Source organism: Hemitrygon akajei, chromosome 6, assembly GCF_048418815.1.
Source record: "Hemitrygon akajei chromosome 6, sHemAka1.3, whole genome shotgun sequence".
NCBI classification, from domain to species: domain Eukaryota; kingdom Metazoa; phylum Chordata; class Chondrichthyes; order Myliobatiformes; family Dasyatidae; genus Hemitrygon; species Hemitrygon akajei.
The window spans coordinates 78,650,362-78,669,607 of NC_133129.1; the positions used below are offsets into that span (position 1 = coordinate 78,650,362).

Below are 19,246 nucleotides of genomic sequence, written 5' to 3' on the forward strand. Positions count from 1 at the left end.
GTTTTAAGGTGCTTGGAAGTAAGTACAGAGGAGATGTCAGGGGTAAGTGTTTTATGGAGAGAGTGGTGAGTGAGTGGAATGGGCTGCCGGCCATGGTGGTGGAGGCAGATATGATAGGGTCTTTTAAGAGATTCCTGGATAGGTACATGGAACTTAGAAAAATAGAGGGTTATGGGTAACCCTATGTAATTTCTAAGGTTATGACATGTTCAGTACAACTTTGAGGGCCGTAGGGCCTGCATTGTGCTGTAGGTTTTCTATGTTTCTATGTTTAGAAGGTTAATATTGGTCTCTATAAAGTTGATTGCTTCAGTACTGGGCACATTGTCATTTATAGTTACAGACCATATAACGGTCAGAGTGATAGAATGTCAGTGCTGGAGGGTCACCATTGAAAGCACATCAACCAAGCCACCAAATCTCACTCACCACTCGTATTCCTGCTCCACGTACCTCCCAATTGATCTTCATCAGTGCTACCTAAAATGTTGACATTCCTGTTCTCTATCCCAGCCATGGGTGAAATGAATTTCAACTTGAAACAAAATATTTAATTATAAATGAATACCTGATGTTTTGTTATTATTTTGTCCTTTACTGCTTCAATTATAAGACAAAATGTGCAGACATGTTTAGCTGAATGGACCCCTTCTGCTATCTCTGGTGAGAATCTAAATTCAAGATATAATTAATGAAAACTAGAAAAAAGTATATTTTCATTCACTAATATTGCTGCATTTGGATGAGGATAAAATGACCCCAATAACTGGAAAAGGAACATCACTGAAAGATTCCAAAAGCAGTACAGAGTTAATTTTCTTCACCATTAAACACCTCTGTGGTGTTCCTTCATTACAATTACAATAAAAGTTGTCTCTGCTTAAAACTAGATTAATTGTTTAATGATCAGCAGTCCTATCAAAGTGTTGTATTTTGTTTGAGCTACAGCAGTAGCTCCCAGACCACAGTCCCAGTGACCCCTCTTCCCTTCTGGCCATTAGTTTAAAACTATAAAGAATTTTGGTTTACGATGCACAATGAAAGAATATAGGAACGGCAAGTTCAAAGCAGTGCTCTGTTTAAAGCTACAAATAAAATTTATCTCTTTAATTACAGTAAAACCAAATTGCATTGACCATTTTAGAATGTATATTAACACATAAAAAAGCTGGATGAACTCAGCAGGTCAGGCAGCATCTGTTGAAATGAACAGTCAATGTCTCAGCCCGAAACGTTGACTGCTCATTTCAATGGATGCTGCCCAACCTGCAGAGTTCAAGCACAGCATACTTGAAGATCATCATCTTTTTTTTCTCTTCAAACTTAGAAATTGGAAAAGGTTGTGATAGCCAATGTTGCACTTAGATAGGGTAGCTTGGGCAGAAATGTGGAGACTGATTTGACTTTGATAAGATTCACGTCATTTTCTTTGCAATTGAAGTTTGATTTCAGTAAACTTTGAAAATAATCCTGACAAATAAGCAATGTCAAAGTCATTTCTTGAGTTGATTACTGAATAAAGCATTCGAGTCTTCAAAGAATTTTATCACAGTTTCAAAAAGTGCATGAAAGTGTCTCAGGCAGTTTCCTTTTCAGAGCCATCTGACTTCTGTGTGCAACAGCAAGTGTTCAAACTTTTCATCTTTCTCAATACAAAGCTCTTGAAATAGTCGAGAATTGTATTTACTACGTGATAACAGTATTTAATGATCTGAGCAGCCAATCACTTGGGCTTTTTGCATCAAGATGTTATCTGTGATTTATACAGTGGATTGTAAATATGTTAGGTAACAGTTTTTTTCAAGAAAATAACAACATCAAGGTGGCATCTTTTCATCGATGGTGCCCTGTCTGTTGCACGAGCAAGAATGTTGGTGAGTGGAATGTTTCCAGTCCCCTTGCAAATAACAACTCTTGAACAATGCTTTCATCTTTTATGAAGGAAACGTAACTAAGAAGCACAGATTTGTGCCTAGCAAAGTTGTCTCAACCAACTGCAGTGCAAATTCTGTTGTCCTAGGTTTGTTGTACAAAGTGTTTTCCACATTCTCGGACATTTTATCTATTCATCTTTGATTAGAGTCATCGCTGAGATGAATCATTTTCATTCTTTGCTCTGATGAGTTAATGCATAACCATACTCTGAACCTCCCTTGCTGCTGGCGGAATCAGTTTTTCTCCAATTGTATGATGTTTTCCAGATTTAGCAATAAAATGTTGCATGAAGCACACAAACCATCACTGTTCTGTTGCGAAGTGCTGGCAAACATGTTTTTAACTGCTTTGCATTTCTGAAAGTTTTTATGAAGCGACTGAAATTAAGACAAGTTCTTGTTTGCTTTGTCAGAGTATATTCTTTTCAAAAGTTCAAGGAGCCTTGGTGGCTTCATTGCCTCATTTGTAAAAAAATTTCATACAATAGACACATTAGCTGCTCTTGGTTCCTTGGTGCTGGTATCAATCCATATCCCATATACTCCATGTTAATCTGTCAACACTTTGTTTTCATTTGGTCTGCTTTCACTTATTGTTTAAGTCTAACCTCAAGCACTGCAATCAATAAAGGGGAAATTTATAACACTATCATTACTCAGGCAAAACCTGACTCTCGGCCTGAAGGTACATAAAGTGGGGTAGCGATATCTCAGTTGGGTCATTGGCTAGAGAAATGTGGTCAAAATCATTCAAAAGGGCAGATTATGAACTGAACCCCTTTGAACAGCATACCCTAATTCATAGGAATTGTGTCATTGCATGATTAGAGTGTGGAAATCTAGCTAACCCTGTACTACAGTAGTGAACAGCACTAATCCACAGGCCAGTTCTGGAAATAACAAGATTTCTTCAGTCCAGATTTCTCATGATGTGCTAAATACAGAAGTGTCACATTGCTTTTCAACAACTATAATGTGCTTCGAGCAAAGTCTAAGAGAACGGTGGGTGAGTAAGTGATCAGGGGATTCTGTGATCATTGTTTATAATTATGTGACACTGAGGATCAAGTGCTTATGATAAGTAATTAATTTATTAAATTAAACCTCTAATTCCTCAGCTGCCCACTTTCTACTGAACATGCCCCCCACTGCCCCCTTTATGCTTATTACCCCCTTAGAAACTCAGTATCACTCACTTTCAGAACTATGGGGCTACAGTAAGTGAATTCTGCTCATGTTACAATGATACAGAACTTGAGAGAACACCATAGAGACAAACAAGCATCTTCTTTCTTATGTTGTATTGAATTATATTGTTTAATATAAGTACAAACATCTGCATTTATATTAAAACTAAAACTGCAGCCCATTATCTTGGTTTCTGAGATTTCCCTTGGCTGTTGTAAAGAGAGAATTCTGAAAACAAGCAGCCATAGTTCCATCTGTAGCACAATCCTCTGCAGATAAGCAAATAGCAGTTGCAATTTGTTGAGGACTTAATCAATCAAAAGAAAACCCTACAATTATTGAAAATATAATCATGTAGATTAAAAGTTTGTCTTGGTATTTGGGCAGTGACAAGGACCTCATAAGATGGATGTCATTCTGTCAAACATATTAATACTGATTAAGGTTATTTCTCATTGGACTCAACCTGTCCGTTATGGTTAATTGCACTATGGTTAGAAACAATGTCTTGTACACTGAAGAGCACTTACAGAATTTTAATCAGCTCCTCTCTTCCTGGTGCAGAAAATCTAATATTTGTTTACAAAAAAAAATGTACTGTATGCACTACTTAGATGCTGCATTCTCCCTTACATGTTCTGATACGCTGCTTTTGAATCTTGTGCTTTTTTACTTTCTGTGAGACTTGCGTAATTGGAATCATGCTGATATCACTGGTCCAGGTCGCAGGGGTTTCCATGAATTAAACAGTTGATAACAACCAGCAAGGAAAATAATGTCCATGCCGCAGTTATTATCCTGCTATTTCACTTCTGCACTGTCCACAGTATCTAGTTCCACCTAAAACACAATTTGTTAGCATATTATGGAAGTATAAAGGTGTCAATCCGTTCATTTGGAACTACTCTGTCTGTAAGTTTATTAGAACAGCAGTCAAGAAGACTTCAGCTGATTTCAGTACAGGTTAGTCCAGGGATAGCATATGGGTTAACTGAATTCCCAGTACTGATTATTTTCTCTGTATGGCTCTACAATCATGAGTTACACTCTTGCTTCATTTTATCAGTTTTAAAGGTTCTTAAAATTAGTTAAAAGTAATTTAAACACAGTTCATTTATTTTTAGTGATTCATGTTTAAGCCCAAGCACATTCTTAAAATACAGTTTAACGTCAGAGGATTTCTTTCTTACAGAAGACTTCCAAATTGCAAAGCATTTCTAAAACACAAAGGATTTCCAAAACACGGGTACAATTTCTAGAAGCTAAAAAGACATACTAACAAACTGCAGATGAACCAGTCATCATTTGCAGAAGTCAAGACAGAAGAATGGATTCTAGTTCACCCCATGTTTCTGTCATTCTTCTTGAAGTTCCTCGATCATTTGTAATAAGCAAGAAATGCTTTCTACATTTATAGTGTTTTTCTGCCACTTGGGTGCCTTCACAATCATGTGAATATTTTATTCAAATGCCTTTTTACACAAATGGTCTAAAAGCTTTTGGATACAGAGTTCCTAGCTACCCACAAAGATAATATCAATCTGGTCTGCAAACTTCCTTGAACTTAACAACTTAGCCAGTTCTATCTAGATTGAAAGCCAAATTAAATATCAGAATCAAAATCAGAATCAGGTTTATTATCACCAGCATGTGATATTAAATTTGTTAACTTAGCAGCGGCAGTTCAATGCAATACATAATCTAGCAGAGAAAAAAATAATAAATAAATAATAAAATAATAATAATAATAAATAAATTTTAAAATAATAATTAAATAAGCAAATCAATTACACATACTGAATAGATTGAAAAAACAGAAATACTGTATATTAAAAAAAAGTGAGGTAGTGTCCAAAGTTTCAATGTCCATTTAGGAATCGGATGGCAGAGGGGAAGAAGCTGTTCCTGATTCACTGAGTGTGCATCTTCAGGCTTCTGTACCTCCTACCTGATGGTAACAGTGAGAAAAGGGTATTCCCTGGGTGCTAGAGGTCCTTAATAATGGACGCTGCCTTTCTGAGACACCGCTCCCTAAAGATGACCTGGATACTTTGTAGGCCAGTACCCAAGATGGAGCTGACTAGATTTACAACTTTCTGCAGCTTCTTTTGGTCCTATGCAGTAGCCCCCCCATACCAGACAGTGATGCAGCCTGTCAGAATTATCTCCACTGTACAACTGTAGAAGTTTTTGAGTGTATTTGTTGACATGCCAAATCTCTTCAAACTCCTAATGAAGTATAGACGCTGTCTTGCCTTCTTTATAACTACATTGATATGTTGGGACCAAGTTAGATCTTCAGAAATCTTGACACCCAGGAACTTGAAGCTGCTCACTTTCTCCACTTCTGATCCTACTATGAGGATTGATATATGTTCCTTTGACTTACCCTTCCTGAAGTCCACAATCAGCTCTTTCGTCTTACTGACCTCTCGCCACCATCTGAGATTCTAGCAACAATGATTGCATCATCAGCAAATTTATAGATGGTATTTGAGTATGCCTAGCCACACAGCCATGTGTATATAGAGAGTAGAGCAGTGGGCTAAGCACACAACCCTGAGGTGCACCAGTGTTGATCATCAGCGAGGAGGGTATGTTATCACCAATCCACACAGACTGGTCTTCCAGTTAAGAAGTTGAGGATCCAATTGCAGAGGGAGGTACAGAGGCCCAGGTACTGCAACTTCTCAATCAAAATTCTGGGAATGATGGTATTAAATGCTGAGCTATAGTCGATGAACAGCATCCTGAAGCAGGTCTTTGTGTTGTCCAGGTGGTCTAAACCGTGTGGAGAGCCATTGAGATTGCATCTGTTGTTGATCTATTGTGGCAATAGGCAAATTGCAATGGGTCCAGCTCCTTTCTGAGGCAGGAGTTCGGTTTAGTCATGATCAACCTCTCAAAGCATTTCATCACTGTCGATGTGAGTGCTACCAGGCAATAATCATTAAGGCAGCCTACATTATTCTTCTTAGGCACTGGTATAATTGTTGCCTTCTTGAAGCAAGTGGGAACTTCTACCTGTAGCAATGAGATGTTGAAAATGTCCTTGAATACTCCCGCTAGTTGGTTGGCACAGGTTTTCAGAGCTTTACCAGGTACTCCATCGGGACCTTCTGCCTTGCGAGAGTTCACTCTCTTTAAAGACAGCCTAACATCAGCCTCTGAGACAGAGATCACAGGGTCATCAGGTACAGCAGGGATCTTCACAGCTGTAGTTGTGTTCTCCCTTTCAAAGCATGCGTAGAAGGCATTGAGTTCATCTGGTAGTGAAGCATCGCTGCCATTCATGCTATTGGGTTTTGCTTTGTAGGAAGTAATGTCTTGCAAACCCTGCCAGAGTTGTTTTGCATCTGATGTCACCTCCAACCTCATTCGAAATTGACTCTTCACCCTTGAAATAACCCTCCGCAAATCATACCTGGTTTCCTGGTACAGGCCTGGGTCACCAGTCTTGAATGCCACAGATCTAGCCTTCAACAGACGATGTAACTCCGGGTTCATCCATGGCTTTTGGTTTGGGAATGCACAGCAAGTCTTTGTGAGCACAAACTCATCCACACAGGTTTTAATGAAGTAAGTAACAACTGTAGCATATTCATCCAGGTTCAAAGATGAATCCCTGAATACAGTCAGTCCACTGATTCAAAGCAGTCCTGTAGGTGCTCCTGTGCCTCCCTTGTCCATACCTTCTTGGTCCTCACTGCTGGTTCTACAGTCATCAGTCTCTGCCTATACTCAGGGAGTAGAAGTACAGTCAAGTGATCAGACTACCCGAAGTGAGGGCGTGGAATAGCACGGTATGCATTCTTAATGGTGGTTTAGCAATGGTCCAGTGTGTTGTTTCCTCTGGTATTGCAATGATCTGTTGATGGCAGTTGCTTAGTGATTTTTTTTCAGACTGTCCTGGTTAAAATCTCCCAAAACTATGGTGAAGGCATTAGGATGCTCTGTTTCATGCATGCTAATCCCATTGCTTAGATCATCTAAAGCCTGCTTGACAATAGCCTGAGGTGGATTGTAAACTGCTACCAAAATGACCCCAGAGAACTCCCATGGTAGGTAAAAGGGACGGCACTTTACAGCTAGATATTCCAGGTCTGGTGAGCAGGATTTGGACAGCACTGATATATTTGTGCACCAAGAAGAGTTGATCATGAGGCATACTCCTCCAGCTTCGCTTTTGAGAGACTCTATAGATCTATCCTGATGGTGTATCGTAAACCCTTTGATCTGGATTGCTGCATCTGGTACGGAAGGGGTTAACCAGGATTCTGTGAAACAAAAGGACGCACATAGTCCTAATGTTCCACTGATTCGGCTCCTTAGCTCTGTGATCATCGATTTTATTCACCAGAGATTACACATTTGCCAGCAAGGTAGTCGGTATAGGGAGTTTAAAACTCAATTTCCTTAAACACACTCGTAACCCCAATCTACACCCGCGCTTCCTCCGAGATGTCCTCCTTGGGCACTTCCAATCACAATCAGTGTTGTTTCCATGGGTTTTCAGTAGCGATAGTTCGTTTAAACGCATTAAGACATCTTTGTTGACTGTACTGACCTTGGAAGCAGTTGCGCTTTTTAGCTGTATCAGGCTGAAACGGGAATATTTAATCGTATCCATTGAGAGTACTGCTGTTACTTGAGTCGCATCTAGGTGCCCCATTGTCTTACACATGCGTGGCAGGGTGGACATGTGACTCTACCAAAGAAGGTGAAAGGCATTCCTTCCCTTCACTAACATGCAGGTCAGCCTTGGACAAGATGTTAGCACCTGCTTAGCCCTTCGTTCAGGGTTATGTGAAGCCATGGGAGCAGGTGGTGGATGGCCGTATGAGCAGCTGGTGCATATCACAAATCCTGGTTATGCAACCACTAATGCCAGGCAGACAATCTCTGATGAGCATTGATGATGGCTGGGGTCACCAGTTTTTTAAAGATCCTGCCCAGAAGAAGACAATGGCAAACCACTCCTGCAGAAATGATTGCCAAGAACAATTATGGTCAAAGACCATGATTGCCCACATCAGACGACACAGCTCATAATGGTGATGATGATTGTCTTACAATACACCTCTTGAGCAATATGCTCTGTGGACAGTATTTGTTTGCAAAGTTGGCCTTATAACTTCAATCTGATTACTGTTTGCCATTTACATTAAGAACTGAAGACTGGTTCCCAGGAGCTAAACTAAGAATATTGGTTAATTTATTTAAAAACAACAGTTTGATCTTTGGAAATGTCAGCTGCTGTGTTTAGAAAGCTAAGCTTGGCACCTGTTCTTATTGTGGTGCATTGCTGTCCAAGATCATAGCTCCTTGAAAGTGGCAGCACAAGTGGATAAGGTCGTCAAGAAGGTGTACTTGGTGTACAGTATGTTCACCTCCATCAGCTGTAACAATGAGTACATTAGTAGAATGTTATGTTGTAGTTGTAATACATTTTAGTTAGGCTACATTTTGAACACTGTGTGCAGTTCTGGTCACCACAAGACAGGAAGAATGTTATGAGCACCAAAAAGATTCATCTAACATGTTGTCAGATTTGGAGTGTTTAACTTTCCTATTTATTTGTGTTGTCACTTTTTGGGAGCCATGGGTTTGCACTCCAAGATTACATCAATACATCCCAAATCTCCTATCATTTACTGTATACTTTCCTCTTGCATTTGACACCCCACAATTCATCACCTCGCTAATGCCCTATCTGCCATTTCTCCACCTAAATTTCCAACTGGTCTATATCTTGCTATAACCTATGACAACTTCCTCTTCATCCACCAATTTCATTTAATCTACAAATACTAATCATCAGATCACTTACATTTTCATCTATATCATTAATCTATATTACAAACAAGAGGTTCCAGCATCAATACTTGGTGAGCACTACTGGTGAAAGACATCCAATCAGAATAACACCCCTCTACCAAAAAATCCTTTAACTTCCACGACCAAGTAAATTTTACCAACTTACCCTGGATTTCATGTTACTGAATTTTCTGAATCAACCTACCATGTGTAGTTACCAAATATTTTACTGAAGTCTAGCTGGACAATATCCACTATCCTACTCCCGGTAGTCACCCTTATCACTTTCTGAAATCTTCAATCAAATTTCTGAGACAGGACATCTCCTCACAACTATGCTGACTTTCGTTAATATACTTTTCACAAAAATCACTCAAGTTAGTCAGTTAGGATCTGCACTTGATGAAACCATGCTAGCTAGAGTAGCTCCCTCTGCCTTTCCAAGTGATCATTAATCCTGTCCCTCAGAAATGGAACACATTTGCCATGCTCCAGTTACCTGGTACCTCAACTTGCGGCCAATGAAGATTCAAAAGTCTCACCCAGAGCCCTAACAATATCTTCCCTTGTCTCCCATTTCAACCTGAGAGAAATCTCATCCAGCACTGGGGATTTATCCATCTTTAAGCCACTGAGGCATCAAGTACCTTCTCTTTATTTATGTAGCCTTGCACCAGACTCCCATTTGCCTTCCTAAATTCTTCACACATTTTTAGTGGAAATGTGGGTTAGTAAGTTTGCAGATGATATGAAGGTTGGTGGAGTTGTGGAGAGAGTAGTAGATTGTAGATTGCAATGGGACTTTGAAAAAGGGTCCTAGAACAGATCCCTGGGGGACAGCATTGTTTACCAACCTCCAGGCAGAATATGCTCCATCTACAACCACTCTCTGCCTTCTATGTGCAAACCAATCTGTAATCAATCACCCACGACTGACTACAGCAGTAGCTCAGGACCTGAAACAAAACAATGTTGGGATCTTCCAGCAGCACGTGGAGAAAAACAGAACCAATGCTATAGGTAGAGGCTGTGTATGAGAACTGGCTAAACAGATAAAAATATAAATACAAGTAAGTCTTCAGATGCTGGAAATCCAAAGCAACACACACAAACTGCTGGACAAACTCAGCAGGTCAGGCATCACCTTTGCAAATTAATAAACAGTTGATGTTTCAGCCGAGAGTCTAACCTGCTGAGTTCTTCCAACATTTTGTGTGTGTTGCTTTAAATAGATAAAACTGGTTATCTGAATTGTTGCAGCATTCCCAAATGGCTAATGCCGCGTTGTTCTTTCAGCCTGCTTTGGGCTTCATTAGAATAGTACAGGAAGCCAAACACAAAGTAAGAGGAATGAATGGAGAATTAAAATGCCACCTAAGTAGAAATTAAAGTTTCCCTCATGGACTGAAGGTGCTGGGGTGGGGGGGGAGTGCTTTCTGTAAAATCACCAAATTTATGTATGTTTTCTTTCTCCATTATGGAAGAGACCACATTCTGAGCTCTAATTATAATAATTAAATCAAAGAGGTGTGAGTGAATTGATGCAACACCCAGAAGGACTGTTTGGATCCCTTTATATCTCATCCCTAGTGGGAAGGGATGAGATAAAAAGGCAGGTGTTGTATCTCCTGTGGTTGCACAGAGAGTAGTGAAAAGGGGAGAGATGACAGAAAGGGAAGAGTATGGAGTTGCAAAAAGATTACAAACTTCTGGATGCAGAAAGGGGAGGAAAAGGGAACATATACCCTTGGACTTCCATTGAATATTGAGTATTGAAATGGATGATTAAAAGTTTTGTCAGAATGATGGATTTTGAAAATGTACTGTCAAAAAAAGAGGGATAGAGGGTTTGAGAGACTTAGAGTGAGAAAGTCACTGGTAAGCATCAGTAGCATAGTGGTTAAAGCAATGCAGTTACAGCTCAGAGCATTACAGAGTTCAATTCTGGTGCCTTTCTGTAAGGAGTGTCTGCACATCCTCCCCGTGGAGTGTGTGGGTTTTCTCCAAGTCCTCTGATTTACTCACACAATCCAAAGACCTACCAGGTAGGTTAATTGGTCATTGTAAATTATCCAGTGATTAGGTTGTGGTTAATCAGGTCTGTTGGATGTTGCTGGGTCGGTGGAACTTGAAGGGCCGAAAGGGCCTATTCTATGCAAATAAAATTAAAATAAAAGACCAAGTGGTGAAGGGGTGATCACCAATAGTAAACCTCATTAGCTCATACTGGGTATTTTAACCTGCTTAAAGTTAAGGTCAACCACCTAACTGGATTTTAGGGTTGCACTTAGGCTGGAACAGGCAGGGAGGGTGGGGAGCAATAGGTTTCTTTCCCAGAACTTTGATGAATCAGACGGGATTTTACAATAATCCAATAGATTTATGATCACTGTTTTGGACATTTAAGTCCAGTTTTATTTTAGTAATTAACCAGCTACTGTGGTGAGTTTAAGTCCAGATCTACATGTAATTCCTCCAGGTTTCTGGATTACTAGCCAATAACAATCACCATGTTGCTGGACTCCACTGGAATCTTGGCAGTGTAGATTTCATTTTTAAGGCTCACTTTACCCCTCCCATAGTTATATGGCTTTCTTCAAACTATTATCTTCAAACTCCAATGTTTCATCCTCAACTAACGCAACTAAAATGGATTGTTTACACAAGTTAGGTGCTCCATTTCCCAAACAATTGCTATTTGTGTACTTATAACACCACTAGATATTTAGTAAAGGTCCAATAATCAGCTGACTGGTTGCCCAGAAATCCCAAAGGTTCGGCATCCAACTCACTGCAAAATATTTCTGATGTTTTCTTTAAACTCACAGCTCCTTATAAACTCATCGGAGCCCTGTTTCCAGTATTCCTTATGAAGTCACTGGGTCGCCATTTTTACATTCCCTTCAAACTCATGGCGATTTGTCTCTTATGTTCTCCTAGTCAGACCACATTTGATGTATTCTGAGCAGCTTCAGGCTCCATATCTAAGAAAGGATATGCTGGTATTGAAGAGGGTGTAGAGGATGTTCATCATCTGGAAATGAAAAGGTTGACATATGAGGGGTGCTTAATGGCTCTGGACCTGCACTCATTGGAGTTTAGAAGAATGAAGGGAAATCTCACTGAGATCTACTGAACTTTGAAAGGGCAAGGTGAAATGGGCCAGAGGGCAAAGCCTCAGAATCGAAGGACATCCCCTCAGAAGAAAGATGAGGAGGAATATCTTTAGCCAGAGGATGGTGAATCTGTGGAATTCATTGCCATAGATAGCTGTGGATGCCAAGACATTGGATTTACTTAGAGCAGAGGTTGATAGGTATTTAATTAGTAAGGGCATTAAAGTTATGGGAAGAAGGCAGGAGAATGGGGATGAGAGGAAAAATATCATGATTGAGTGGTAGAGCAGACTCGGACTATGTTTTATGGGCTTGAAACTTGCATGATTCACTGAAAAGGAAACATTATACTACGGTGTAAAATTTAAATTAATGCATTGTAAGTGCGACAAGGTGTTTAAAGAACTAATATCCAACAGTCCAGAAAGTATGGCAGTCCAAGTCCAGAGTGTAGCAGTTCACCTGAATGTCCACATTGTGCAGTTGTGAAAGACTCTACCAAATTGTAAATTTGTTCCTCGTTTTGAACTATATTTCTCCTAACTTTCTGACAGGTGCGAGTGGTGCTGTTGAACTGGTGTGCATGGTTTCTCCGAATGAAGAAACCTGGAGAAGGAAAGACTGACATCCCTTACAGGTACAACCAACAGCAGCAAAACCTCAGCAGCAGCATGGAGATGAGCAGGCTTCCCAGGCAGCGTTCTAGCAATGGCAACATGATCTACGTTGGCTATCACACTGTGGAGAACCCATGCTGCCCCCCCTGCAGCGACTCGAGCCTCATGTGCGATCGGATCGCTTGTGCACCCACTGAGGACAATGGCATTGCACAGAGTGGGCTTCTGGTTGGCAGTCCTCCTGAGATAGGGAAGATTCTAGAGGAGCTGCAGTTCATCACCAGGCACTTCAAGGACCAGGACGAAGGTGAAGCCATCTGCAGCGAATGGAAGTTTGCTGCCGCGGTTGTTGACAGACTCTGCCTCGTAACATTTACCGTTTTTTCTATAGTTTGTACATTTGCCATATTGATGTCAGCCCCTAATTTCATTGAAGCTATTTCTAAAGATTTTGCATGAAACATGATTTGTATGAGGGTGCCAGTGTAGCATAGCAGTTAGCACAATGCTATTACAGCTGGGCGCGTTGGAGTTTGGAGTTCAAATCTGACATCACCTGTAAGGAGTCAGTATGTCCTCCCTGTGGAATGCATGAATTTTCTCCGGGTGCTCCGGTTTCTTCCCACAGTCCAAGGACATACTGATTGGTCATTGTAAATTATCTCATGATTAGCCTAGAGTTGAATCGGGGATTTCTGGAGCAGCACAGCTCGATGGGCCTATTTTGCACTGTATCAGAATAAATATATAAATAAATCCGTGAGATCAGTTTCTCAGCAAATCTTCAGTGGTCAAAAATGCTAAGCTGAGTGCCCCATTACTGAGCAAGTCATTTCTCATTTAAAAAACATACATTGCTCTCATTCCTTCCATTTTCATTAAAAATAATATAAAAACAAATAATTTTGCACTTCCATTTGAAATCAACCATTCTGTTGTTCAAATAATAGTGTGACTAATGATGTTTGCTAATAACTTTCAAACTTAATTACCAAAAATGATTTTGTGACGAGACTGATACAGTGATCACTTGCTGATTTCCAATTACCACAGACAGTCTACACAGTGGGGAATTGAAAATGGGCAGGAATCTTACCTCTACAATCTGGTGACTAAATACTTCATCAAATAAAAGAAAACAGTACGACATTTGTCTCTCCCATTAACCTTCCAAAACAATTCAGTTGAGCGTTGTACATTGATGCAGTTTCATCAGAAAATGTTACAGTAAATATTCTTTCTTTTTTAATAAAAATATAATCCTGAATTACAAGTTAAGAACAGAACAAGTAGGTCCATCATCATAATAGAAAATGGCATTTGAAACTAGTACCTGAACAATTACATTCCTAATACAGTCATGATATCTTTATTTGTTAATACCTATCATTGATGGAAAGATTATAGTCTTTCCAATGAATTGTATAATATTCTCTTTAAATGTGTATATATATCTGGATAGCCTGTGTGACAACGCTGCGGATAGGTTTGAACTATTGGGAGGTCAATGTGACTAATAATCTGTCACTAGTGAGTTGTGTGACAGAACTAACACAATCTGACAGAAGGAAAAATCTATAGATGCTACAGAATCCATGACAAGCCAAATAAACTGGTGTTTGAATGTGGAATGGCAGTTCTACATCCATTCAATTCATGTACATATCCTGAGGTATTCATCGCAGACTCTTTCAATAAAGATTATATGCAGTTCTCAAAGAGGAGCTTGGAGATTAAGGCAAAGTACAGTCGACATACCGTAGATCAGAGAAACATTATGTGATCATTGATTTTAAAGCTGCTCATATGTACACATTTCCAATGAAGCAGGAGTGACCGTATTTAAAACAAAAACATCATTGACTATAACATATGTTAATAACTACTTAAATAAGACCAAAAAATACTGGGGATATTCACTAGGCCAGGCAGCATCATTTAAGTAAATAACCTTTCATCAGATGACCCTTCATTGTGCTGAATGTCCACAGCATTTTCTGCTTTTATTTAAGATTTCCAGCATTGATGGCATATTTTAGCTTTATTGTTAATAATTCCTGAGCCCTAAAGGCTCCTATAATTATTTGTCCCCTTCATTTTCTATTAGCACATAGAATATATAGCATAGAAACATAGCACTTATCTTAACTGCTCTCTATTGATGTTCGTCTTGCATTAAATTTTCCTTCATTTATCCCGAAAGGCATCTTACTGCTCCATTTTCTTCATGCTCAGAGTCTCCATGCTATTAACTTCAATTTGAATTTGTCCACATGTAGAAAGTTCCACATACTAAATAGCTTCTGCATAAAATATTGCATTACTTTATTTGAACAATTATGTGCACCTGAATTCAACACTTCCCGATACTTCCTCTTCCATTTCTGCACTGTGACGATTGAATGAATTGCCTCTTCAAGAGTCACAGTATCATACAGCAAAGACTTGGGCCCTTTGTCTCAAATGGTCCATGCTAACCAAGATGTCAGCCAGACAAGCTTTTATCATTTGCTGATGCTTGTTCTATAACCTCCTAAACCTTTCCTGTCAGTGTACAATACCTGTCCAATGGTCTTTTTGAAAGTTTGTTTTAATGCCTGCTTCAACCATTTCTTCTGGCAGCTCTTTCAACTCCTCTTGCCCCTCAACTTCTGGTTAAATCTTTTCCCTAACCTTAAACTTGTGCCCTCAGTCTTGATTTCCCAACCCTGGGGGGAAAAAACTGAGTACATTCACACATTATATATCCATCAGAATTTTATACACATACTGTGTATAAGACCACTTCCAGTCTCCTATGTGCCAAGAGAAAAAGGTTCTAAACTGTTCAGCCTCTCCCTATAACTCTGACCCTTCAGTCCTAACCATATCATTGTAAATCTTATCTGCATTATTTACAATCTAATGAAGTCTTTACTATAGCAGGGTGACCAAAACTAACCACAATATTCCAAGTGTCTTATACAAGCACAGCATAACATCCCAACTTCTGTACTTAGTGACGAAGGCCAGCAGATCATAACTCACCTTTCACAGCAGCTTACCCTGAGGAACCTACCAAAGGCCTCATCGAAGTCCATATAGATTACATCCATTACCCTGCTCTCATTGACCTTCTTTGTTATTTCATCAAACACTTAATCAAGTTTGTAAGATTATGATTGCGCATGCTGCCTATCCCTAATCAATGCCCGACTTTCATGATGCATGTATATCTTCTCCCTCAGAATCCTCTCCAGCAACTAACTTACCACAGATGTTAGGCTTACTGGTATATACTTCCCCAACTCTGTAACTTATTGTGCCTCTCTTACAGTGAATGAACTAAAATTGGAAATTGGGGCTGTAAGGACACCATTAGTTATAGCACCTAGACATTTGCAAGTTGGAGAGTGATATTTTTTAGTCCTAACCTGTAGTAACATATCTTGAAGCCAGTTTGAGGTGTAATGACACCATAAGGTGTGTTCTTGGAAGCTTGATTGCTTCTGTTAAAAAAAAAGATTATTATTTGATGTCTCTATTAAAAATGCAGAAAATAAGGTGCATACAAATAAATGTTTTGAAGAGGGCCAAATAGGCACTTAAAATGTTGATCACTGTTTCTTGTTTAGGCCACTGATCAATAAACCTATTAGTATGCCATAATTCATCTAGCGTAGCCTGTCAGAAGCCATACTGTTACAAGGTATTAAAATGGGTTTCTCCTGCAATGTGCATTGATCCCATCAAATGGCTAAATCAAACAATACCCTTGGTGATAATTCATTTTGTAGTAAGTCTTGTTCTACTGCTAACTAGACTTTAGCCATACAGAAGTGTCTGGAATTACACAGTCATCCACTGTTACTTACCTTGAGGTATATTTGCTCAAAGCTTACATAAACCTAGCCTGATATATTTGATGTTGTTTAAATTTCTGGTAAACTTGCTGGATTTTACTTTGGAGATTCCTTTCTGTCCACCTTTTCAATAAATGTGACAGTATGTGCAGCAAAGGATACATTTGATATATAGCTGACTATAAATATATGCATAATTAATGCTTGTTGATCTCCATTTACATCAGTGTTCATGCATTATACTGGTATTAAAATAAAAATTAAACCATAGTCTCAGGTAGACAAGATTGGTTGCTTTATACAATATCTGGCAAAACATTTCCAATATTTAATGAGTGCCTCATCTATTATGTAAGAAAGCATTAAAAGTAGCTGAAGATTTCATTTGTATCTAGCATATCATTCTTCTTTCTTTGATTAAAATTTACATGCGTATACATTTATGCTTGTCTGGAATTTTTCTGTCAATAAAAGTCAAGAATTAATCCACTTCAATTGTTTAATTTTTAATTATAGGCAATTTCGACAAATGGTGCATGATAGAGAAATTTCATAGTGACTTTCATGATCGGCAGCCTGAAATCCACAAGATACACCTAAAGGTATTCAGGAAACAAAATCTTTGCTGCCATTGTGATATCCATGAAAAATTTAGAATGCAGGTCAGAGTCATTGAGGATCTCATGGGACACCAATTCTGAGAATTTCGGGAATCTGTTCCATGATAAATTAGTTCATCAGTGCACAAAATACACTTCAGCTTTTCAATTCACTGTATAATGGAGCATTATGCTTCATTAACCTAACAAACAAAGACGAGTTACCCCGTCAAGCCAATCCTCTGAGGCAGACTAGGTGACTCTAGCTTAATCTGAGGCTGTATGCAATTCACTTGATTTCCTGGAATAATTAATTATCAATAGCTTGACAGGAGAGTGATGGTAAAATAAAATATGAAGGAAATCTACCCTACAATATCAAAAAAGAAACAAAAGGTTTTTTTCAGATACATAGAGATTAAAAGAAAGGCAAGAGTGAACATGAGACAGCTGGAAAATTACGCTGTTGTAGCGGTGTGCTACACACAGCGCTGGAATAACGACACGCAGATGGTGAGTTGCAGTTGCGTAAAAGATTTATTCAAACTTCGCGGCCTCGCTTTTAAGCCTTCCCGTTTCCGCCCTCCCTGGGCGGGAATGCTGTAGGGGACACATATTCACAGTCCCTTCCCGCGCGCAGGCTTTTCCCCTTGCTGATGAAGAAGGCCTGGCGCCTTTTAGGGGCCGGCCTCTCTGCCGGTTTTGTGAGCCGGTTCGAGTGCGCTGGAAAGTGGGTCACCACACTGTTACTAAAGAGAATGAGCTTGGGAAACTGAAAGGTCTGAAAGTGGGCAAGTCCCCTGAACTGGAAGGACTACACAGCAGGGTTCTGAAAGTGGTTGCTGAACAGATTAGTAGTGATCATTCAAGAATTACTAGAGACAGGACTCAAAAATCACAAATATCACTCCATTCTCTATAAGGAAGAAAGGTAAAAGAAAAGGAATTATAGGTCAGTTGGCTTGACTTCAGTGGTTGGTAAGATTTTGGAGTCCATTATGAAGGATGAGGTTTCAGCATACTTGGAGGTGCATGATAATACAGTCTAATGTCAGCATTATTTCCTTAAAGGGACATCTTGCTTGACAAATCTGTTGGTATTCTTTGAGGAAGTGACAAGCAGGATAGATAGATAAAGGAGAGTAGTAGGTATTGTTTACTTGTATTTTCAGTAGGTCTTTGACAAGGTGCCACACACGAGGCTGATAAACAAGATAAGAGCCCATGGGATTATAGGAAAGATACTAGCAAGGATATAAGTTTGGCTGATTATCAGAAGGCAAAGAGTGAGAATAAAGGGGGCCTTTTCTGGTTGGCTGCTGGTGACTAAAGGTGCTCTCCACAGAATGGTAATGGGTCTGCTATTTTTCACATTATACATTAATGATCTGGGTGACAGAATTGATGATTTTCTGGCCAAGTTTGTGGATGATACAACAGGTGAAAGTGCCAGTAGCTTTGAGTAAGTAGGGAGTCTGCAGAAAGAAAAGACCTTCGCAGATGAGGAGGATGGGCAAAGAATTAACAGATGGAATATAGTGTAGGGAAGTGCATGGTCATGTACTTTGGTAGAAAAAAGGAGTAAACCATTTTCTAAATAGGCAGAGAATTCAGAAATCAAAGGTGCAAAGGGACTTGGGAGCTCTAATGGAGGATTTCCCACAGGTTGACTTGTAAGTTGAATCTGTGGTAAGAAAGGCAAATAAATTAGCATTCATTTTGAGAGGACTAGCATGTAAAAGCAAGGATGTAATGCTGAGGATTTATAAGTTGTTGGTCGTAATTGAAATGGGTCCAAAGGAGGTTCATGAGAATGATCCTGGGAACGAAAGGGTTAAGATATGAAGACCATTTGATGGCTCTGCACCTGTACTCACTGGAGTTTAAAAGAATGAGAGGGGGATCTTACTGAAAGCTGCAGAATATGGAAAGAAAGAATGGACTTGCAGAGGGTGTTTCCACTAGTGTGGGAGTCTAGGATGATAGGGCATATACTCAGAATAAAAAATAAACTCAGTCTGTCTAGAACAGAGATGAAAAGGAATTTCTTTAGCCAATAGGTGGTGAATCTATGGAATTCATTGTCACAGATGGTTGTGGAAGACAAGACAGTGGGTAAAGTTGACATGGGAG

The 19,246-nt window shown here is 39.4% G+C and overlaps 1 protein-coding gene across 3 annotated transcripts in view; it reads left to right on the forward strand.

Annotated features, from left to right (window-relative positions):
• The window catches only part of chrna8 (cholinergic receptor, nicotinic, alpha 8), a 364,842-nt gene extending 347,901 nt beyond the window's left edge, over positions 1 to 16,941 (forward strand). For all 3 annotated transcript variants that reach the window (XM_073048652.1, XM_073048653.1, XM_073048654.1), the window contains exon 10: positions 12,610 to 16,941. In XM_073048652.1, coding sequence (XP_072904753.1) covers positions 12,610 to 13,131 — 522 coding nt within the window. In that variant the 3' untranslated portion in view covers positions 13,132 to 16,941. The remainder of the gene's footprint in view (positions 1 to 12,609) is intronic.
• The last annotated feature ends 2,305 nt before the right edge of the window (positions 16,942 to 19,246 follow it).